The sequence below is a fragment of the Polistes dominula genome, unplaced genomic scaffold (assembly GCF_049000335.1).
Source record: "Polistes dominula isolate Pdom_NZ unplaced genomic scaffold, Pdom_raw_medaka contig_23, whole genome shotgun sequence".
Classification (NCBI taxonomy): domain Eukaryota; kingdom Metazoa; phylum Arthropoda; class Insecta; order Hymenoptera; family Vespidae; genus Polistes; species Polistes dominula.
The window spans coordinates 552,217-576,157 of record NW_028300963.1 but is presented as its reverse complement, the minus strand read 5'-3'; the positions used below and the strand labels follow the sequence as shown (position 1 = coordinate 576,157).

The following is a 23,941-nucleotide window of genomic DNA, read 5'->3' as shown; positions in this document are numbered from 1 at the left end:
TATCATGCAATAAACTTGTGGGATAAAAATAATACAAATTAATTTTATAAATGATTTCATACGTTCTGGTTCTAAGATACAATTGACGAAGGGATCTCCTGTATAACCATTGGGACATACACACATTGCCATGTGGTTGATTACATAACAATTAGCTCCGATACCGCAAGAACCAGGACAAGGATCTGTACATTTCTGTCTCAAACATGCTCTACTACTAATACATTCAGAATCTATTGTACATTCTGGTCGACAATTGGGTGGGCTGCCTATATAATTTTCCATACAGGTACATGTAGGTATTCCACTGTTTTTATTATCTTGACATATGGAGAATGGACCGCAAGGTGATGGTACGCATGGATTTATTGGTTCAGGTCGTGGACTAAGTGGTGCTACAAAAATATTCATTCCATTTTTTAAATTAATTACACAATAAAAAATAATTGTGTTAAACATTTGAGATACAATTGTTTTATACTTACGTGCAAGATCGAAACATCTTACAAATGGATCACCAGTTGAACCTACTTTGCAACTACAGATAGGGCTGTGATTGATTACTTCACATCTTGCATTAATACCACAAATTCCTGGGCATGGATCTATACATTTACGATCTTTACATGCACGGTTTGTAGAACAATCAGAACTAACAGTACATTCTGGACGACATGCAGGTGGTGCTCCAATAAATGTAGGCAAACAACTACAAATTGCTTGATTGTTTGATACGCGACATTGACTGTTAAGACCGCAGGGTGAAGGAACACATGGATCTGTTGGTTTTGCTATAAATGAAACTTAATTAAATTGAATTCTTCGATAAAATTATGTCTCCAATCAAATATTAATAATATAACTTACGCGTTTCTTCTACAATGTTACAATACAAGAATGGATTACCAGTGTATCCACTTTGACAAGTGCACAAAGGTGCATGATTAACTACTTGGCAAACGGAATTTTGACCACAGAAACCTGAACATGGATTTTGACATTTTGATCTAATGCATGCTTGATCGGCAATGCAATCACTGTTAATAATACATTCAGGACGACAGCCTTCGTAAGGATTTCCAATGTAATTTGGTAAACACGAACAAGAACCAACACCATTTAATTCACGGCATAGTGCATTAGATCCACATGGTGATGGTAGACATGGCGTTACTTTCATACTTGTGTCTTCTTCAGCTACATATATGAATAATGTTTTTGTTTTTGTCAATAAAAAAATTCAATCATTTATGCAATTATGATATGATTTAATATTACTTACGTTTTCTAGCAGTACATTGTACAAATGGATCACCAACAAATCCTGAACTACACACACACATAGGTGTATGACTTATTACTCTACATTCTGCATTAACACCGCAAGAACCTGGGCAAGGATCTCGACATTTTTGATTGATACAAGCCAATTGTGTAGAACATTGACTGTTGCTAATGCATTCTGGTTTACAATTGGGAGGTGATCCTATGAATTCTGGTAAACAAGAACAAGATGGTGCATCGTTTACGACACGACACTGACTGTTTGCTCCGCATGGTGATGGTTCACAAGGATTAGTAATGTCAGGTTGTTTCTCTGCTACATTTAAAAAAAAATATTGTTAGAATGAAATGAGCAAAATAAAAATATGACAATGTATTTGTTAGGACAATTGTGATTGATTACTCACGTATGAAAATGCACATGGTAAATGGATCTCCTGTTAAATCTGCGGGACAACTACAAATTGGATTGTGATTGACTACCAAACATTGTGCTCTAATACCACAGGTTCCACGGCATGGATCTATGCATTTTTGATTATTACATGCCATGTTTGATGAACAATCCGAACTGATTATACATTCGGGTCTACAATTTGGTGGGGAATCCAAATATCCAGGAATGCAAGAGCAAACTGCTTGGTCGTTTATTTTCTTGCATTGACTATTCGATCCACATGGTGAAGGATTGCATGGATCTTTTTCTACGGATGCTATAAAAAGATATCATAGTTATTGATATATTATAAAATATGAATCGGAATATATCAATAAAAATTTGATCGTACCTTCTACAGGTGAACATAAAACAAATGGATTGCCTGACATTCCCGATTGACAAGTACAAATAGGAACATGATTTGCAACAGAACAAATGGCATCCCTGCCACAGATTCCTGTACACGGGTTTCTACATTTGTTATTAATACAAGCTTTATCTCTTGGACAATCGAAATTCAATACACATTCTGGACGACATCCCAAGTAAGGATCTCCTTGATATTCCGGTAAACAAATGCAAATTTCATTAATGCATTGAGTGTTTGCACCACACTGTGCGCATGGATTTTGTTTATCCGTTTGGTCTATTGATAAATAAAAATAATAAATTTATATCGAATAATTGTATTATTTAATACGTTAATCGTTATTTAAATGTTATCTTACCATCTTCAATTTTTGGAATACATTTAACGAATGGATCACCACTGAATTTATCTGGACAGGTACATACTGGTATATGATTGATAACAGAACACGTTGCTCCGATTCCGCATACGCCATTACAAGGATACTGACATTTCTTTTGAATACATGCTTCATTACTTGGACATTCTGAATTGTTAATACATTCTGGTCGACAATTAGGTGGTGCTCCTATATAATTTGGTGAACATGCGCAGGATGCTTGTCCATTAATGTCACGGCATTCAGAATATGGACCACAAGGTGAGGGAACACATGGATTAACATAAGGTGGAAGTGTTTCGGTGGGTCTGTCAGCTATAATGATACAAATTATAAAATTTATAGGTGAATTTTAACTCAAAACGTATCTTTGACGCATCAAGCATTGTATATCTTACTTGGAATGTTAAAGCAAGAAATAAACGGATCACCCATAAATCCAGGTTGACATGAACATATTGCATTATGATTGATAACTTCACATCTGGCATTTAGACCACACGAGCCAAGACAGGGGTCCTTGCATTTTCTATTTATACAAGCTAAGGTAGGTGAACATTCGGCACTAACTGAACATTCGGGACGACATCTTGGTGGAACTCCTATAAAATTGGCTAAACATGTACAAACTGATTGTCCGTTTACAACGCGACATTCGCTATTTGGTCCACACGGTGAAGGATTGCAAGGTTTGCTAATTGCATCTTGAACATCTACAAAATAGTATTAAAACTTATCAAATGTTGTTACATTGTTTATGAGTATTCTAAAGTTGGTATAACTACGTACCCATTTCTATTGGTTTACAAGACGTAAATGGATTGCCAGTGTGCCGGGGATAACAATTACAAATTGGTAAATGATTGATTACTTGACATTCGGCGTTTAATCCGCAAGTTCCAGGACATGGGTCTGTACATTTGGAATTGATGCAAGCTTTATTTGCAGAACAGTCAGAATTTAGAATACATTCGGGCCGACAACCTTCGTAAGGGTTGCCCATATAACCGGGTAAGCAAACACACGAGCCTACTCGATTGAGTTCTTTGCAAATTGCATTTGAACCACAAGGAGATGGATCACATGGTCCTGGTTCAGGAAGTAGCGAGGCTAAAAATATAACAATTGTTAAGAAATGGTTCGAATGAATGGATTTATTAATTTAAATTTATACTTACGCGCTTTATATGTACATTGAGTGAAAGGATCGCCAGTATATTCATTCATGCAGGTGCACATTGGTGTATGACTTACAACATGGCAGTTTGCATTGGAACCACAAGCCCCAATGCATGGGTCTTTACATTTTTGATTGATGCAAGCCAATTGAGTAATGCATTCGTTATTATTAATGCATTCTGGTCTACAATTTGGTGGTGATCCCGAAAATTCAGGAAGACACGAACACGAAGGTGAATTGTTAATTACTTGGCATTGAGAATTAGGGCCACAGGGCGATGGTTGGCACGGATCTATTGGTGGTTGTTGTTCCACTGTATATAAAATATAATTATTTGTTTTATTTAATTAAATTTTGTATAAATGAATGGGAAAAATAAATGACATGAAAAAAACAAATGAAATATATCTTACATAAAACCATACAGCGTACGAAAGGATCACCGGTATAACGCAATGGACAACTACAGATTGGATTATGATTAACAACATTGCATGAAGCTTCTATTCCACAAGATCCAGGACAAGGGTCTACGCATTTTTGATTGTTACAAGCTTCATTTTGTGGACAATCAGTGCTGACTATACACTCTGGTCTACAAGTTGGTGGAATTCCTAAATATCCTTTTATGCATGAACATACAGCTTGTCCATTTACTACACGACATTCACTATTAGGGCCACAAGGTCCAGGGCTGCATGGATTAATAGGAGGTAGACCTAATAAAACAAACAATTGATTATAGTATACATCACTATTTTATCGATCATTTACCGATTAACTGCAATTGATAAATAAGAAAAATAATCGTTAGATCATTTTGGAAAAATACCTTGTACAGGTATGCATTGACTAAATGCATTGCCAGTCATATTTCCAGGACAACTACACATAGGTATATGATTGATAACATTACATAGGGCATTGGCTGCACAAGCTCCCATACATGGATTTATACATTTGTTTCTAGAACAGGCTTGGTCTCGTAAGCAATCTGAATTAAGGACACATTCTGGTCTACATTCTTGATATGGGTTGCCTTGGAAATCTGGTAGACAAGTACAGGTACCGTTGGAACATTTTGCATTTGGACCACATGGCGATGGATTACATAAATCAGCAGGTATAATTGTTGGTGCTAAGGAATGAAAGAATTTTCATCAGGATTATGGTTCTCATATATCATTCGTTTTTTAACATGTAAAAGCTTACGTGTTGCAGGTAATAATCGGCAAAGAGTAAATGGATCTCCGGTGTATCCTGTGGGACACGTACACATTGGAATATGATTAACTACAGCACAAATAGCACCTGAACCACATGAACCAGGACAGGGATCTCTACATTTTGTTTCAAAGCAAGCCTTGTCACTTGCACATTCGGAATTGATGGTACATTCAGGTTTGCAATTTGGTGGTTGTCCAATGTATGTTTCTAAACATGTACATGCAGGTGTACCGCCAATGTTTTTACATTGAGAGAATCGGCCGCAAGGGGATGGCACACAAGGGTCTTTATCAACAACGCTAGGCATTGTTACAGCTGAAAATGATAAAAAAAAAAAAAAAATAGAAAAAAAATAATTAATACAAATATTCTTTGCAATCATAATATGTAGATTATTGGGAAATCTTACATGGTATTGCTGTGCACACTGTGAAAGGATTACCACTGTATCCAGGTGCACAACTACAAATTGGACTGTGATTGACAACAATACACTTTGTGTTTAATCCACATGGGCTTGGACAAGGGTTGATACATTTGTGATCCTTGCATGCAAGTTGAGACGGACAATCGGAACTAACAACGCATTCGGGTCGACAGCCAGGTGGATTACCAACATAGGTTGGTAAACAGGAACATACCGGTTGACCAGATATATTTTTGCATTGACTATTTGGACCACAAGGTGACGGGGAACAAACATTCTTTTCCTCCATAAATACTGAGGGAAAAAATGAACATATTGTTAATAGTTTTACTTAATATTTGAAACACATTTTTAACAAGAGAATATAATTAAAACTTACTATCAAGATTACAGAAAGAGAATGGATCACCAGTGTATCCTGGACGACAAGTACAGAATGGTTGATGATTGACAACTGCGCATTCAGCATTTTGACCACACATGCCGGGACAAGGATCTCGACATTTATTTTGTACGCACATCTGATTAGATGGACAATCAGGATTGATAACACATTCAGGTCTACATTCTTCGTACGGGTTACCAATATAATCAGGTGGGCAATAACAAACACCAACTTTATTTTGTTCTTTGCATATGGCATTCGTACCGCAAATACCTTCGGAACAGGGAGATGATTCTGGGTGATATACTAAAACAATGAAAAATTATACATGAGAATAAATTATATAAAGTTATATGTCCATATGTGTGTGATTCTACGTATAATTATGATCTTACTTATAAACGAACAGCTGGTATATGGGTCTCCGGTATAACTGTTCGGACATACGCAATGTACAACGTGATGAACAACATGGCATTCTGCATTTGTACCGCACAAACTTGGGCACGGATTTGTACACTTTTGTTTTATGCAAACTTGGTTGGCGGGGCATTCAGAATTAGATATGCACTCGGGTTTACAATTTGGTGGTGAGCCTTTGTATTCGGGAAGGCACGAGCAAGAGGGTGACTCATTGACAACTTGACAGATAGCGTACGGACCACATGGTGATGGTTGACAAGGATTTACAATTGGCTTGTAAACTTCGTCTGTAGGAAGGTATACGTAATTGTTTAAGTGTTATAAAATATAAACTATTGGTGAATAATATCGCATTTCGTTTTGTAAGATTACAAATTGATTGCAGCTTACTTATAATATCGCATTGGATGAAAGGATTTCCTGTATAGCGTTCAGGACAAGAACAAATTGGATTATGGTTGACTACGATACATTTTGCTTGCAAACCACATGTTCCTGGACAGGGATCTTCGCATTTTTGATTTCTACAAACTTGATTTATTCTACAATCCGAATTGATGGTACATTCGGGTCTACACATTGGTGGTGTTCCGAGATAATTAGGTAAGCAAGCGCATACTGCTTGATCATTGAAAGAATGACAAATACTATTGGGACCACATGGTGATGGTTGACACGGTGTTTTAATGGCTGGAGCTACATACATAAAACGAATAAATATAAATAATCTGTTCTATGAAGTGAACATTATTTCAATAAATCATTATTAATACCTTTGGTAGTCTGACACAAAATAAGGGCATTACCAGTTGTACCATATGGACAACTACACATTGGAACATGATTAAAGACATTGCAAATAGCATTTTGTCCACATGTCTGAATACAAGGATCTATACATTTGTTTCGAATGCATGCTTTGTTAATTGCACAATCTGAACTTAGCACACATTCAGGTCGGCAACCTACGTAAGGATCACCGTAATATTCGGCTATGCAAACACATGTTTCTTGTTTACATTCACTGTTAGGACCACACGTATTGCAGACATCATTTTCCAATGGGACTTGAGCTATATTATGAAATTATATTGCATTATTATTTTTAAAAAATAAATAAGATGAATAATTTGACATTTAATTCCTTACTGATTGGTTTATATTGACAGCTGACAAATGGATCTCCCGTGTAACTTTCGTAACATGAACAAATTGGTAAATGATTATGAACTGTGCAAACAGCATTGAGACCACAAGATCCAGGACAAGGATCTTGACATTTCTGTTGTATGCAAGCTAAATTACTTGCACAATCGGTTGACGTTGTGCATTCGGGTCTACATTGTGGAGGGGAACCAATATAATTTTGCATACAAGAACAAGATGGTGAATTATTGATGTTACGACAATGCGAATTTGGACCACACGGTGATGGAATGCAAGGATCCTTTTCGGGTTCAAATTGTGGTTTTGCTAAAAGTAACGAATATAGATGATGAAAATTTGTAGAATAATATTATGAATAAATGTTCGATAATAGTAAAATATCGATTGGCTTACGTGATAAGAAAATACAGATAGTAAATGGATCTCCAGTATATCCTGATTTACAAGAACATATGGGATTATGATTGATCACTTTACATGTTGTATAGAGACCGCAAGAATCGAGACAAGGATCAATGCACTTTTTATTTCTACATGCTTGATTAGATGGACAATCAGTACTAATCGTACATTCTGGTCTACAATTAGGTGGTACACCTATGTACGTTGATAAACAACTGCAAGATATTTGTCCGTTGTTTTCTTTACATTGAGAATATGGACCGCATAGATTAGATTGACACGTGTCAACAGAATCTGCCTCTGTAAAGAATTTAAATTGAAGAAGATAGTAAATCAGATTACAAAGTTAAAATATTGATATCCTTACGTGTTGGTAATATGGGATTGCAATTTATAAAAGGATCTCCAGTATATTGTTCAAGACAAGTACAAGTTGCTGCATGATTGATTACATAACAATTGGCATTCTGTGCACACATTCCAGGACAAGGATCTTTGCACTTCATATTGATACAAGCTCTGTTCGATGGACAATCTGAATTGAGGATACATTCTGGTCTACATCCTTCGTAAGGATTACCAATATATTCTGATAAACAACTACAAGAGCCAATATTTTGTTGCTCACGACATATTGCATTAGCACCGCATGGAGATGGTGTACATGGAGTTTGTTTGTCCGTTTGTACATCAACTAAGATGAAAAGAAATGTTAATGTTTAATCGGATGAAAATTATTATAGGTAGCGTAATAATTATTATTATCTTACATCGTTCTGGTAAACATTGAGTGAATGGATCACCAGTGTAACCAGCTGAACATGCACACATTGGTGTATGACTGACTACGTTACATATGGCATTAGCACCACATGAGCCAATACAAGGATCTCTACATTTTTGATTTATGCACGCCAATCGACTTGAACATTCGGAATTGCTAATACATTCTGGACGACAATTTGGTGGGGATCCATTGAATTCAGGCAAACAAGAGCAAGACGGATTGTCGTTGATTATTTCGCATCTTGCATTTGGACCACATGGAGATGGTAAGCATGGATTTATTGAAATTTCAGGCTTCGTTGCTGATATTAAAAAAAAAATATGTAAATTATATAATAATGATTTTATCACAATACGAATAAATTAAAGTTAAATTGCTTACGAATTGGGGAACAATTGATAAATGGATCACCAGACATTCCTGATAGACATGAACAAATAGGATTGTGATTGATAACATTGCAAATGGTATTGCGACCACAACTTCCAGGACACGGATCGATACATTTTTGATTGCTACAGGCTTCGTTCGGTGCACAATCTGAACTAACGACACATTCTGGTCGACAAGTTGGTGGTGCACCTATGTAGCCCTTAATGCAAGTACACGTTGCATGGAAATTATGTTGTTTGCAAAGACTATTAGGTCCACATGGGGACGGATTACATGGATCACTGATCGTAGGTGCTGTAGAAGTAAATAAATTAGTAATACGAAAAAAGAGACCCATAAGTATATAACGACTAAAAAAAAAGAAATAAATTTTACCTTGGATAGGGGAACATAAAACAAATGCATTTCCTGACATTCCTAATGAGCAACTGCACATTGGAACGTGATTATAAACTTTGCATAAAGCGTTTTGTCCGCAAGTTTCGATACATGGGTCAATGCATTTATTTCGTACACATGCCTTCAATGAATTACAATCGGTATTTAAAATGCATTCTGGTCGACAACCAGCATATGGATCACCGAAATATTCGTCTAAACAAGTACAGGCACCATCTATACATTTTGCATTAGCTCCACATGGAGATGGTGCACATGGATCAACGTATACAGGTTCGGCTGTAATAATAAATCGCGTTAGGAATATATGTGGTCCAGGACATTATTGTCATGTAAAATTTATCAAAACTTACGTTGTTGAGGATAACATGCTCTAAAGGGATCGCCAGTATAACCATTGATGCAAGAACAAATTGGAATGTGATCGAGAACTTTACATTCTGACATGGTACCGCATGATCCTGGGCAAGGATCTTTACATTTTTGTTGTATACAAGCATTATTCGAAGAACAATCGGAATTACTAGTGCATTCTGGTCGACAGTTTGGTGGACTACCTATATATGTCGATAAACAAGCACAAGAGGGTAATCCTCCTGTATTTTGACATTCTGCGTAAGGACCACATGGAGATGGAATGCAAGGGTCTCTTAATGCAATATCTTGCTGTGTAGGAACAGTCACTGAAAAAAGGGGATTTTTATTATTATTAATAAAAGTAATTATAGATATATTTCTTGAAGTTCAACTACTAATGAAAGTTACTCACAAGGTATTGGGAAACAAACTGTAAATGGATCGCCAGTATAGCCCATAGAACAGGTGCACAAAGGTGCATGATTAATAACTCTACAATCAGTGTTCAATCCACAAGAGGTTGGACACAAATTCGTACACTTTTGTTTCACGCACGATTGAGTTGTTGGACAATCAGAATTTGATACGCATTCAGGTCTACATGCAGGTGGCCTACCAACATATGTTGGCAAACAAGAACATACAGCAACTTCATTAACTACTCTACATTTACTATTCGGACCACATTCCGCATTATTGCATGGATCTGTCTTGTCTACAGCTGTATCTAAAGTTTAAAAAGAAATTTATGTTTAATAAATGTTTTTTATTGTAATCATTTAATTTGAAAAATTATTAAAGACAAACTTTACCCATTGGTTTTATGAAACAATATCGGTAGGGATCACCGGTGTAAGAAGGAAGACAAGAACACGTTGCAATATGGTTTACAACGTTACAATTCGCATTGTTGCCACAAGTTCCAGGACACGGATCAATGCATTTGGAGTTGGTGCATACTTTGTTTTGTGTACAATCAGAATTAAGAACGCATTCGGGTCTACATCCTTCGTATGGATTTCCAGTGTAAGTGGATAGACAAGAACACGAGCCTGCGCCATTGCGTTGAACGCATACGGCATTGGAACCACATGGTGATGGTAAACATGGATTTATTTGCATCAAATTGCCTTCGACTACGAACAAATGAAAATTTTGATATCACGGTATTTTAGGAATTTATAAAAGGTCTTTTAATTTATTTTGAAAATGAACTTACTCGGTTTAGTGATACATTGTACAAATGGATCTCCAGTGTATCCAACAGGACAGAAGCACATTGGTGTGTGACTAATTGTTCGACATTCTGCATTGACTCCGCACGAATCAGTGCACGGATCTTTGCATTTTTGATTTATACATGCTTGATGACTAAGACATTCACTATTGCTAACACACTCAGGTCTACATTGTGGTGGAGAACCAATATAATTTGGCAAACAAGAACACGATGGAGAATCATTGATTATTTGACATATGCTGTTCGGCCCGCAAGGTGTTGGTTGACAATGATTCACTTGTACTGGTGGTAATTCCGCTATGATAAAATTATATTGATATAGAAAGACATTTATAACGAATCTATGTGATAATAAATTGATGAATCTTACGGATTGGACTACATCGTACGAATGGATCTCCCGTGTAACGATCCGGACAATAACAAATGGGATTATGATTTTTCACGATGCATTTTGAACCAACGCCACAACTTCCGATGCAAGGATTCCTACATTTTTGATTTGTACATGCCTCGTTAGGTGGACATTCTGTACTAACGATACATTCAGGTCTACACATGGGAGGTGTTCCAATGTAACCAGAAACACAACTACATACTGCTTGATCATTACTGATACGACATTGACTATTTGGTCCACAAGGTGATGGTGTACACGGTGAAGTTAAAACAGAAGCTGTAGAAAAAGTAACAATTATGAATAATAAATAATTTTTTAAACATTTTCAAATTTTATCGTATATACCTTGAACGGAATGACAATAAACAAAAGCATTTCCTTCGTAATTAGTTGGACAACTACACATGGGAATGTGATTAATGACGTTGCATAATGCATTGCTTGCACAAGTTCCTATGCAAGGATCTTTGCATTTATTATTAATGCAAGCTTTGTCACGAGAACAATCAGAATTGAGAACACATTCTGGGCGACAACCTGTCGTTGGATCTCCATAATATTCAGGTAAGCATGAACAAATACCATTTTCGCATTGTGTGTTAATACCACACGGGGATGGATTACAGGCGTCTATTTCATCCGATTGGGCTAAAGATAGAAATGTGTGTTGATTATGATAAATAGTAATACTATTTTCAATATAACTGAACTAGAGTTGCTTACGTGGTGGTTGCTGATGACAACTATTAAATGGATCACCCGTGTATCCATCGAAACAAGAACATATTGGCAAATGATTGAATACCGTACATTGAGCATTAAAACCACAAGATCCTGGACACGGATCCCTGCACTTATTTTGTATGCATGCCTTATTACTTGAACATTCTGAATTAATTGTACATTCAGGTCGACAATTTGGTGGACTACCAAAATAGTTTTGTGAACATGTACAAGAAGGTATTTGGCCAACAGGTTGGCACAAAGAATTCGGGCCACATGGCGATGGTAAACAGGGATCTTGTTGTACATCTGGTACTTTTTCTGGTGAAACTATAATTCAATTGATAGTTTAAATAGAAACATATATGATGTAGATTTTTTAAATGTATTACTTTATATGTACCAGTTAAATAGAAGCAAGCAGTGAAAGGATCTCCAGAATAGCCATTTTTGCAAATGCAAATTGGACTGTGATTGATAACTCGACAATCAGTGTTGATTCCGCATACATTCGAACAAGGATTGATACACTTTTGTTTGATACAAGCTTTGTTTAGTGGACATTCTGTACTGACTATACACTCGGGCCTACAAGCTGGCGGTGAACCAATATAATTCGAAAGACACGAACAAACTGCTTGATTTTCATTTGTACGACATTCACTGTTTGGTCCACAAGGTGATGGATTGCAAGGATCATTTTTCTCAACTACAGCTAAAAATGAAGTAATTATTTTATACAAGAGAACAATGTTAAATATGTGAAAAAAATTTGAATTAAAAAAAAAATAAAAAAGATTCTTACGATATTCTGTAACAATATTACAGAAACGGAATGGATCTCCTGTGTGTCCTGGTATACACGTACAAGTTGGTGCATGATTTATAACTTGACAAAGGGAATTTTGACCACACGCACCAGGGCAAGGATCTTGACATTTGGATTGTATGCAAGCACGATTAGCAGGACAATCTGAATTTATAACGCATTCTGGTCTACAACCTTCGTAAGGATTGCCTATGTAATTTTGTAAACAAGTACAAGATCCTACTCCTGATTGTTCTTTACATATTGCATTTGCTCCGCAAGGTGATGGTGTACAGGGTGATACTATTGGTTCTATATCTAACAATATGATTGAAAATCAGTACATTATTGTAACAGGTAACATCATTAATACACCATTCGTTTAAAACGAACTTACTTTGAACTGTTGTACATTGAAGGAATGGATCTCCAGTAAATCCTTGACTACATGTACAAGTAGTTATATGATTATTGACATAACATTCTGCGTTTGCACCGCATAAACCTGGACAAGGATCTTTGCATTTTCTATTAATACACGAAAGTCTACTTGGACAATCGCTATTTGTAGTACATTCTGGTCGACATTTAGGTGGTGATCCCAAAAATTCAGGTAGACAAGAACAAGAGGGTTGTTGATTTATGACTTGGCATTGAGCATTTAAACCACATGGGGACGGATAACAAGGATTAACGGAAGCAGTTGTTGTTTCGACTAAAAAAATTTAGAAAATATTACTCGTTAAAATTGATTTTTTAATAATTATTTGAAACCACGAGAGAGAGATGGAAATGATGCTTACCAATTAAATTACATGCAGTGAATGGATCACCTGTATAACCCTGACGACAAGTACAAATCGGATTATGATTTACGACTGAACATTCAGCTTTCAATCCACATGAACCTGGGCATGGGTCTTCGCATTTCTGATTAATGCAAGCTTTAGTTTGATCACAATCAGAACTCAAAGTACATTCTGGGCGACACGTTGGTGGATTTCCAATATAATTTGACAAACATTTGCAAACGGCTACTCCATTTATTTCTTGACATTGACTATTTGGCCCGCATGGAGAAGGTACGCAAGGACGAGTTACTGTATCATCTAATAATTAAATTGAAAAACAAAAAGTAGATATAATAATCTAAACTATTGAAGGATTAAAAGGGCAAGTATAAACTTGTGTAACAATTATGAAGATTTTTATGCTATTAAAATCATACCCTGCTGTGGGTTGCATGTAATGAAAGCATTTCCAGTCATTCCTATTGGACAATTGCACATCGGCACATGATTGATTACTTTGCATTCCGCATTGAAACCACATGTTCCTATGCACGGATCGAAACATTTGTTGCGAATGCATGCCTTGTCTCGGGGACATTCTGCGTTGGATATACATTCTGGTCGACAACCGATATATGGATCACCTTCGTATTCAGATATACACGTACAAATGCCATCCAAACAATTAGCATTTGGTCCACATGGTGAAGGATTGCAAGAATCGACAGATTCTACGGCTACGTAAATGAATTATTCGTTAAAATTATAAAACTATTCAACAAATATGAAATCAATTCATGAATTAGTAAAGGTATTATTCTTACGTGTTGATTGTTTTAAAGTACAAATACTAAATGGATCACCGGTATATCCTTCGGGACAAGTGCAAATCGGTGTATGATTTACTACAGCACAATTAGCATTAACTCCGCATGAACCTGGACATGGGTCTGAACATTTGCTACGTATGCAAGCAAAATTACTAGAACACTCGGAATGTATAGTACATTCCGGTCTACAATTAGGTGGAGTTCCAATAAATGTGGCTAAACAAGAGCAAGATGGATTGCCTCTAATACTACGACATTCCGAATATGGTCCACATGGTGATGGGAGACATGGATCTTGTTGAATTGATGTTTGTGGTTGCTCTAATGGTCCTATTTGATTAACAAGAAAATATGAAATATCTATCTTTCTATTTTACTTAAATATCAAATATTATTTTGATACTAACGTGGAAGTTGGAAACAAATTGTGAACGGGTCTCCGGTAAATCCTGATTGACAAGAACACAATGGACTATGATTGATGACTTTACACATTGAATTCTTGCCACAAGAATTTAGACACGGATCGATACATTTACGATTGACGCATGCACGATTAGGAGCACATTCTGTACTAGCAACACATTCTGGTCTACATCCAGGTGGTGAACCAACATATTCTGCTAAACAAGTACAAACTGCTTGACCATTATTTTCTCGGCATAAACTATTCGGTCCACATGGAGATGGTTGACAAGGATTACTTATGTCCGATGAAAGTTCTATTGTAATAAAATAGAATAAGATTGTAGATTTTCAAACAAACTTATTAATATCGTTCAGAAAAACTAATACAATACCTGTTATCGGCTCTTCGGAACAATATCTGAATGGATCACCAGTATATTTGGGAATGCATGTACACATTGCTATATGATTAACAACTTGGCAAATAGCATTCTGACCACAAGTACCAGGACAAGGATCTTGACAACGTGATTTAACACATGCTTTGCTTGGTATGCAATCTGAATTAATGGTACATTCAGGACGACACCCTTCGTAAGGATTGCCGATATAATTTGATAAACATGAACAAGAACCTACACCATTTCTTTCTTTACAAATCGCATTAGCCCCACAGGGAGATGGAACACAAACTTGTGGCATGTACATTGGTATTTCTGTAAAAATTAAAATCTGTCTCAAAACAAATTCTGTAAACATTTATAAAAAAAAAAAAAAGTGGAATATACAAAAATAGTGTTCATAATCCTTACGTGGTTGAACAATGTCGATACATTGAGTGAAAGGATCACCGGTATAACCAACGATACAAGTACACATTGGTGTATGGGATACTGTACGACATTCGGAATTAGCTCCACACGATCCAGGACATGGATCCTTGCATTTTTGATTGATACATGCAAGATTGCTATTGCATTCGTTATTGCTCACACATTCTGGTCTACAAATTGGTGGAGTACCAATAAATTCTGGCAAACAGGAACACGATGGGGTGTCGTTAATTACTTGACACTGAGCATTTGGACCACATGGGGATGGCGTGCAAGGATTCTTTTGTACCATCGTTGTTTCAGCTAAAATTTGATAATATTCCAATAATTTTCTACTTCTTTTCGTGTTATTAAAGTAATAAAATAAATTAGAATCAATATATAAGTAGACAATTTAAAAATCTTACGTTTTGGTATACATCTAACGAAAGGATCACCGCTTAAACTAGTTGGACAACTGCAAATTGGATTGTGATTGACCACTTGACAAATAGCTTTGATACCACAAGTACCAATGCAAGGATTTCTACACTTCTGATTAATACAAGCTTCACTAGGACTACAATCTGTACTGGTTATACATTCTGGCCTGCAGGTAGGTGGGCTTCCCAAAAATCCAGAAAGACAAGTACAAACTGCCTGACCATTAATTTCACGACACTGACTATTCGGTCCACATGGTGTTGGATTACAAGGATTACTTACAACAGGATCTATTTATAAAAAAGATATCGAACAATTTTGATAAGTGAATACTTTGGTAAATTTTGAAAATTAAACAAGGATAAATAAATCTATGCCAACCTCTGAATGGTAAACAGGATAAAAATGCATTTCCTGTCATACCGATTGGACAAGTACACATTGGTATATGATTGTAAACATTGCAAAGTGCATTCTGACCACAAGTACCGATACAAGGATCAACACATTTGTTTCTCAAACATGCTTTATCCAAAGAACAATCTGCATTAAGAACACATTCCGGTCGACAACCCACGTAAGGGTCTCCTTGATATTCTGCCAAACAAGTGCATTTTCCTTCATTGCAGTTCGTATTTGGACCACATGGTGAAGGATTGCACAAATCGGCTGGTAAACTTGCTACAATAATATGAATACATGTATTCGATATGAAAAATAAAGTGTAACAATTATTTCAAATATATCATCCTTACGTGTTGGTGGTTGCAATACGCAATTACTAAATGGATCTCCTGTGTAACCATCTGGACAAGTACAAATGGGAATATGATTGAAAACTGAACACTGAGCGAATGTACCACAAGAACCAGGACATGGGTCCAAACATTTTTCCCTTATGCAAGATTTGTCACTTGGACAATCAGAATTAATAACACATTCTGGTCGACAATAAGGTGGAGTACCAATGTATGTAGGTAAACAGGAACAAGAAGGTGTTCCGGCACTATTTCGACATTCGGAATATGGTCCGCATGGTGATGGTATACATGGGTTCGTTGGTAATGCAACTGGCGAAGCTGTAAAGCAATTCAATTCTATGTTTCGAATCTATAAATTCAATTCTAATGATTAGGAATTATTTTTGATTATTAAACTTACGTAAGTTAGGGAAACATCTTGTAAGTGGATCACCGGTAAGTCCACTTTTACATGTACAAATAGGATTATGATTGATAACCGAACAATCTGCATTTTGTCCACATGCTTTAGCACATGGATTGATGCATTTTTTGTTTACGCAAGCTTTATTGAAAGGACATTCAGAACTCATAACGCATTCTGGTCGACACGAGGGTGGAGTTCCGCTATATTCAGGAAGACACGAGCAAACAACGTTGTTTGAAATGACACGACATTGACTATTCGGACCACAAGGAGATGGATCACATGGATTTGTGTGATCTTCTTCTATAAATGGAAATAAAATATTATTTAATTTTTTGTATGTACTAAATTATTCATAAATTAAGTCGTATAATAAAAATGTTACCCTTTTCTTGAACTTGTTGACAATAACGGAACGGATCTCCGGTAAATCCAGGTACGCAAGTACAAGTAGGCAAATGATTTATAACTTGACAATTGGCATTTGATCCACAAGTTCCAGGACATGGGTTTTGACACTTGGATCTTATACAACCGAGATTTGATGGGCAATCGGAATTAATTATACACTCGGGTCGACATCCTTCGTATGGATTGCCAATAAATTCTGGTAAACATGTACACGAACCGACACCGTTTTGTTCCTTGCAAATGGCATTCGAACCGCACGGTGATGGCGTGCAGGGAGAGGTAGGTATAACTAAAGAAAACGTTGATACATAAAGTAACACATGCTTCTGTGAATCTAATGAAAAGAGTCATAGTAAAATATGATTTTCTTACGTGGTTGTATGTTACATTGTATGAATGGATCTCCAGTATAACCCTCAGAACAAGCACACATTGGTGTATGACTTACAACTCGACATTCTGCATTAGGCCCACAAGAGCCAGGACAAGGATCTTTACATTTTTGATTTATGCAAGCTAATTTACTCGAACATTCAGCATTGCTGATACATTCAGGACGACAATTTGGTGGAGATCCTATGTGTTCTTCCATGCAGGCGCAGGATGAGGAATTATTGATTACTTGACACAATGCATTCAAACCACACGGTGATGGTTTGCATGGGTTTATAAAAACTGGAGGTGTTTCCACTAAAAAAGAATTATACAAAACTGTACTAGTAATTTGATTATCACAACTGGGTATTAATCAATGTGAGGAAGTATCATATAAAATATCTTACATATAGGATCACATCTTACGAATGGGTCACCAGACAAATTTGGTAGACAACTACAAATGGGATTATGATTTACTACACGACATTGTGCACCAATTCCACATGTACCGATGCAAGGATTGATACATTGTAAATTACTGCAAGCTTTATCCTTATCACAATCAGAACTAACGATACACTCGGGTCGACAAGATGGTGGACTTCCTTTATATCCAGGAACACAAGAACAAACAGCTTGTCCATTTATCGTTCGACAATAACTATTTGGACCACATGGTGATGGATTACATGGATTATCTGATACTGTGGGTTCTAAAAATAATAAATGTTGCAATTATTAATGAGTGAACCTATCAATCTTCTCGATCAATGAAAAAATGTAATGAATGAATCTACCTTTAACAGGTAGGCAGATGACAAAAGCATTTCCACTTGTGTTAGGTGTACAACTGCACATAGGAATGTGGTTGTAGACTGTACAGATAGCATTTTGACCACACGTACCAATACAAGGATTGACGCATTTGTTACGTACGCATGCTTTATCAGTTGGACAATCTGTGTTTAAAACACATTCTGGACGACACGCGATATAAGGATTACCACGATATTCTGTTAAACATGAACAAACACCATTGTTGCATTCTGCATTTGCTCCGCATGGCGAAGGATTACATTTATCCTCGGAAATTTGTTCGTATTCTGTAATAAAAAATATTGATGTATATCCTAGAAATATGATCAAACGAATGAAAATCTTGTTGATAAATCAAAATGAATTCTTACGTGGTGTAATCTTTGGATAACAATTGGTATATGGATCACCAGTAAATCCATGTGAACAACTACATGCAGGGATATGATTGAAAACGTTACATTCTGCATTATTTCCGCATGATCCTGGGCATGGATTTTTACATTTTTGTCTGATACAAGCTTTGTTGGTGGAACAATCTGAATGTATGGTACATTCAGCACGACAATTAGGTGGACTACCGATATAATCTTGTAAACAAGAACATGACGATAAACCACCAATATCGCGACATTCGGAATATGGTCCACATGGTGATGGAATACATGGATTCGAAATGGACATTGATGTGATAATTGGTTCTGGAAGAAATTGAAAGATAAATATACGTGTGTAATTAAATGATTTTTCATAAACTTATCAAAAGTTGTCTTACGTTGCATCGGGTAACATTGAGTAAATGGATCTCCTGTAAACGATTGTTTACATGCACATATGGGACTATGATGAATGACATTACAGTCGGTATTTAAACCACAAGGACCTGGACATGGATTAATGCATTTTTGATTCACACATGCTTGCTTCAAAGGACACTCAGAACTTCCAACACATTCTGGTCTACATCCTGGTGGACTACCAATGTATTCAGGCAAACATGAACAAACTGCTTGATCGTTAATAACTCGGCATTGACTGTTTGGTCCACAGGGTGATGGAGAACAAGGATTTGATGGTTTATACGGTTCTAAAGTTGAACGATAAAAATTAAAATTGTAAGAATTTGAAAATATAATTTAGGTAACAATTCAAAGGTATATTATTACCATTTTGTATTAAAGAACAGAATTCATAAGGTTGACCAGTATAACCAGCGAAACAAGAACAGGACGGCAAATGATTGACAACTTGACATTCAGCATTAGTTCCACATGCACCAGGGCAAGGGTCACGACATTTTGATCCGATGCAAGAAAGGGTAGGTGGACAGTCAGAATTCATGACACATTCTGGACGACAACCTTCGTAAGGGTTGCCTATATAATTTGGTAAACAGGTACAAGAACCTACTCCTGATTGTTCTTTGCAAATTGCATTTGATCCGCATGGTGATGGTACGCATGGGGTTGGTGCAATAGATGGCACATCAACTAAAATATTTTGAAAAATGATGTAAACGTAATAAAAATATATCTAACTATAATAATTAAAAAGCTTTGATAATGTTTTCTTACGTTGTTTTTCAACACACTGAACGAAAGGATCTCCGGTATATCCAACAAGACAAACACACATAGCTGTGTGACTTACTACACGACACTCTGCATTCATACCACATGAACCAGGACATGGATCTTTGCATTTGAAATTGATACATGCCAAATTATTGGCGCATTCGTTATTACTGATACACATGGGTTTACACATCGGTGGAACTCCAACGAAATCAGGCAAACAAGAACAGGAAGGAGAATCATTAATTACATTGCATAACGCATTAGGTCCGCAGGGTGATGGTTGACACGGATTTAAAGGTTTTTCTGGTACTTCAGCTAAAATAATTCAATTATATATGTTAATATTATATATTGTTTTTAAAAAAGTAATGTAATTGCAAGGGTTAATAATATTCTTACGTTTTGGTTCGCATCTTACGAAAGGATCACCGATGAAACCTTGAGAACAACTACAAATTGGATTATGATTTATTACTTGACACGTTGCCTTTATTCCGCATGTTCCTGGACAAGGATTTATGCACTTCTGATTACTACAAGCTCGATCTTTTGTACAATCTGAACTAACGATACATTCTGGTCTACAAGATGGTGGCATTCCAATATAATTACTAATACAGGAACAAACTGGTTGATTATTTATTACACGACAATGACTATTTGGTCCACATGGTGATGGATTACAAGGATCCTCCGGTCCTACAATATGGTCATGTTATTATAATAAACAATATATACGTTTAATATCCTTTTATAAATTATTCTATATACCTGTTATTAGAGGGTTACAAGAAACGAATGCATTTCCTGTCATACCGGAAGGACAACTACACATAGGCATATGATTGTAAATATTACATTGTGCATTTTGACCACAAGTACCCGGACAAGGATCTATGCATTTGTTTCGTACGCATGCTTTGGATGCATCACAATCTGCATTAAGTATGCATTCAGGTTTACAACCAATGTATGGATCTCCTTGATATTCAGGTAAACATTTACATTGTCCATTGGTACAAATTGCATTTGGACCACAGGGGGTTGTGGAACAAGGATCTGCTTCTAATTGTGGTTTTTCTTCGGCTACAATTAAAATACTTGTTACTAAGTATCCATTTTTGGTACACTATTGTAAATTTAGAAACATAACTAAATAGCTTACGTTTGAAATAACAATTATTGAATGGATCACCGGTGTAATCATTTGGACAAGAACACGAAGGTGTATGATTGATGACCGTACAAATGGCTGAAATACCGCAGGATCCGAGACAAGGATCCTGACATTTTTCGTTAATGCATGCCTTGTCACTAGCACAATCAGAATGAATGGTACATTCGGGTCTACAATTTGGTGGACTACCGATGTAATTTGAAAGACATGAACACGAAGGTATAGTACCAATTTCGCGACATTGCGCATACGGTCCACAAGGTGAAGGGAAACATGGATTCTGTGGTTTTGGTGGATTAATGGACGGTGCTAAAAATAATAATAATAATCAGAATTATTCTATACCGATAGAAATATAGAAACAACAAATATCTAACTGTAAATGGTATCTTACTTGACAAAAGGAAACATCTCGTGAAAGGATCTCCTGTATATCCTTGTTTGCACGTACAAATTGGGCTGTGATTTAATGCAGCACAATTCGTATTTGTACCACAAGGTTTTGGGCAAGGATCGATACATTTTTGATTAACGCAAGCTCTGTTAAATGGACATTCCGAATTCATGACACATTCTGGACGACATCCTGGAGGACTTCCTAAGTATCCCAATAAACAAGTACAAACTGCTTGATCGTTTATTTCACGACACTGACTGTTCGGACCACACGGGGATGGTTTGCATGGTTCTTTTTTAACCGTATCTATCGATGCAGAAAAATTTGTGATAATATTGAAATTATTGTTGATTTTGTTAACTGTTATTATTAAATGTTTAATAACTGATAGATTTATATTACCGATTTGCAAAATTGGAGAACAATATTGGAACGGGTTTCCTGTATATCCAAGAATACACGTACACGCGGGTAAATGATTAATCACATTACACATCGTATTTTGTCCACATGCACCAGGACATGGATTCTGACATTTTGTTCTAACGCATGCGAGATCAGATGTACAATCAGAATTAAGAACACATTCTGGACGACAACCTTCGTACGGATTTCCAATATATCCTGATAAACATGTGCAAGAACCAGCACCATTTTGTTCTTTGCAAACGGTATTTGGTCCACATGGTGACGGTATGCAAGATGTGACACGATCATTCAATGATGCTACAGATTAAGTAATATTAAAATTTATATAAAAAAAAATTCTACTTAAATGGATATTATTTTTTAATGTACAAAAAATCTTACGTTCTTTGAAGACACACTGAGTAAATGGATCACCACTATATCCAGTGTGACAAACACACATAGGTGTATGACTCACAACACGACAATCTGCGTTGGTACCGCAAGAACCTGGACAAGGATCTTTGCATTTTTGATTAATGCAAGCAAGATTATTGTTACATTCGCTATTGCTGATACATTCAGGTCTACAATTCGGCGGTGATCCAATAAATTCGGGAAGACAAGAACATGAAGGTAAATCGTTTACAACCTGACATTGAGAATTTGGACCACAAACCGATGATTGACATGGATTCGTTGGTACTTTTACTGGTTCTTCAACTATTTCGAAAGAAATTATATCAAATATTAAAACAAATCAGAAATATTTAGAAAAAGATATTTTAGTCTGAAGATGTTAAAGTTCTCATACTTATTAAAGTGCATCTTGAAAATGGATCTCCTGTATGTCCTGGCAGACAACTACATATTGGATTGTGATTGATAACTTGACACTTTGTTCTAATGCCACAACTACCTAAACAAGGATCTATACATTTCTGATTACTGCAAGCTAAATTTCTTGGACAATCTGAACTGAGAACACATTCGGGTCTGCACGATGGTGGACTTCCTAAATATCCTTGAACGCATGAACATACTGCTTGATTATTAATAACTCGACATTGACTGTTTGGACCACAAGGTGATGGTTTGCAAGGATCTCTTTCAATATCTATATGTGTTGAAAATAATTGAAATGTTAATTTAAAAAAAACTTGTTTATAGAAAGTAAATGAAATAAAAACTATTATTTATAATAAATTTGGATGAAAACATACCTAACATAACTGAACAAAGGACAAAAGCATTTCCTGACATTCTTTCTGGACAACTACACATAGGTATGTGATTGTACACATTACAGATTGCATTCTGTCCACATGTACCAGGACAAGGATCAGTACATTTATTACGAATGCAAGATTTATCAAAGGGACAGTCATTATTCAGAACACATTCAGGTCTACAGAGAGTGTATGGGTCTCCTTGATAATCCAATAAACAAGTACATATACCATTATTACATTCTGCATTTGTTCCACAAGGTGTAGGATTGCAAGGATCAACTTGTGTGTCCTCAATTGCTATAG

At 36.2% G+C, this 23,941-nt stretch overlaps 1 protein-coding gene and 1 long non-coding RNA gene across 2 annotated transcripts in view; one reads left to right on the top strand and one right to left on the bottom strand.

Moving 5' to 3' along the window:
• Positions 1-23,941, bottom strand: part of dpy (fibrillin-like protein dumpy) — an 87,997-nt gene that overhangs the window by 16,525 nt on the left and 47,531 nt on the right. The window contains 60 exon segments of the mRNA XM_015327207.2: positions 63-395; positions 486-791; positions 868-1,197; positions 1,283-1,600; positions 1,692-1,997; positions 2,073-2,369; positions 2,452-2,787; positions 2,871-3,185; positions 3,262-3,582; positions 3,651-3,965; positions 4,066-4,371; positions 4,485-4,790; positions 4,865-5,194; positions 5,289-5,600; positions 5,686-5,997; positions 6,087-6,401; positions 6,505-6,810; positions 6,888-7,187; positions 7,264-7,587; positions 7,675-7,983; positions 8,051-8,377; positions 8,454-8,771; positions 8,852-9,157; positions 9,239-9,541; positions 9,616-9,945; positions 10,032-10,346; positions 10,432-10,755; positions 10,839-11,156; positions 11,230-11,535; positions 11,605-11,907; positions 11,983-12,312; positions 12,386-12,697; positions 12,788-13,108; positions 13,188-13,505; positions 13,594-13,899; positions 14,019-14,318; positions 14,406-14,741; positions 14,819-15,133; positions 15,212-15,535; positions 15,632-15,955; positions 16,060-16,365; positions 16,457-16,756; positions 16,831-17,154; positions 17,237-17,545; positions 17,628-17,942; positions 18,026-18,343; positions 18,436-18,744; positions 18,829-19,134; positions 19,219-19,548; positions 19,623-19,934; positions 20,014-20,337; positions 20,422-20,739; positions 20,824-21,123; positions 21,196-21,510; positions 21,590-21,910; positions 21,996-22,304; positions 22,401-22,724; positions 22,809-23,129; positions 23,221-23,523; positions 23,630-23,935. Of these exon segments, the coding sequence (XP_015182693.2) occupies positions 63-395; positions 486-791; positions 868-1,197; positions 1,283-1,600; positions 1,692-1,997; positions 2,073-2,369; positions 2,452-2,787; positions 2,871-3,185; positions 3,262-3,582; positions 3,651-3,965; positions 4,066-4,371; positions 4,485-4,790; positions 4,865-5,194; positions 5,289-5,600; positions 5,686-5,997; positions 6,087-6,401; positions 6,505-6,810; positions 6,888-7,187; positions 7,264-7,587; positions 7,675-7,983; positions 8,051-8,377; positions 8,454-8,771; positions 8,852-9,157; positions 9,239-9,541; positions 9,616-9,945; positions 10,032-10,346; positions 10,432-10,755; positions 10,839-11,156; positions 11,230-11,535; positions 11,605-11,907; positions 11,983-12,312; positions 12,386-12,697; positions 12,788-13,108; positions 13,188-13,505; positions 13,594-13,899; positions 14,019-14,318; positions 14,406-14,741; positions 14,819-15,133; positions 15,212-15,535; positions 15,632-15,955; positions 16,060-16,365; positions 16,457-16,756; positions 16,831-17,154; positions 17,237-17,545; positions 17,628-17,942; positions 18,026-18,343; positions 18,436-18,744; positions 18,829-19,134; positions 19,219-19,548; positions 19,623-19,934; positions 20,014-20,337; positions 20,422-20,739; positions 20,824-21,123; positions 21,196-21,510; positions 21,590-21,910; positions 21,996-22,304; positions 22,401-22,724; positions 22,809-23,129; positions 23,221-23,523; positions 23,630-23,935 (18,903 nt within the window).
• Positions 3,175-3,820, top strand: LOC149032497 (uncharacterized). The gene is made up of 3 exons (XR_016176645.1): positions 3,175-3,327; positions 3,421-3,610; positions 3,704-3,820. It is a non-coding gene; the product is annotated as an uncharacterized LOC149032497 (long non-coding RNA).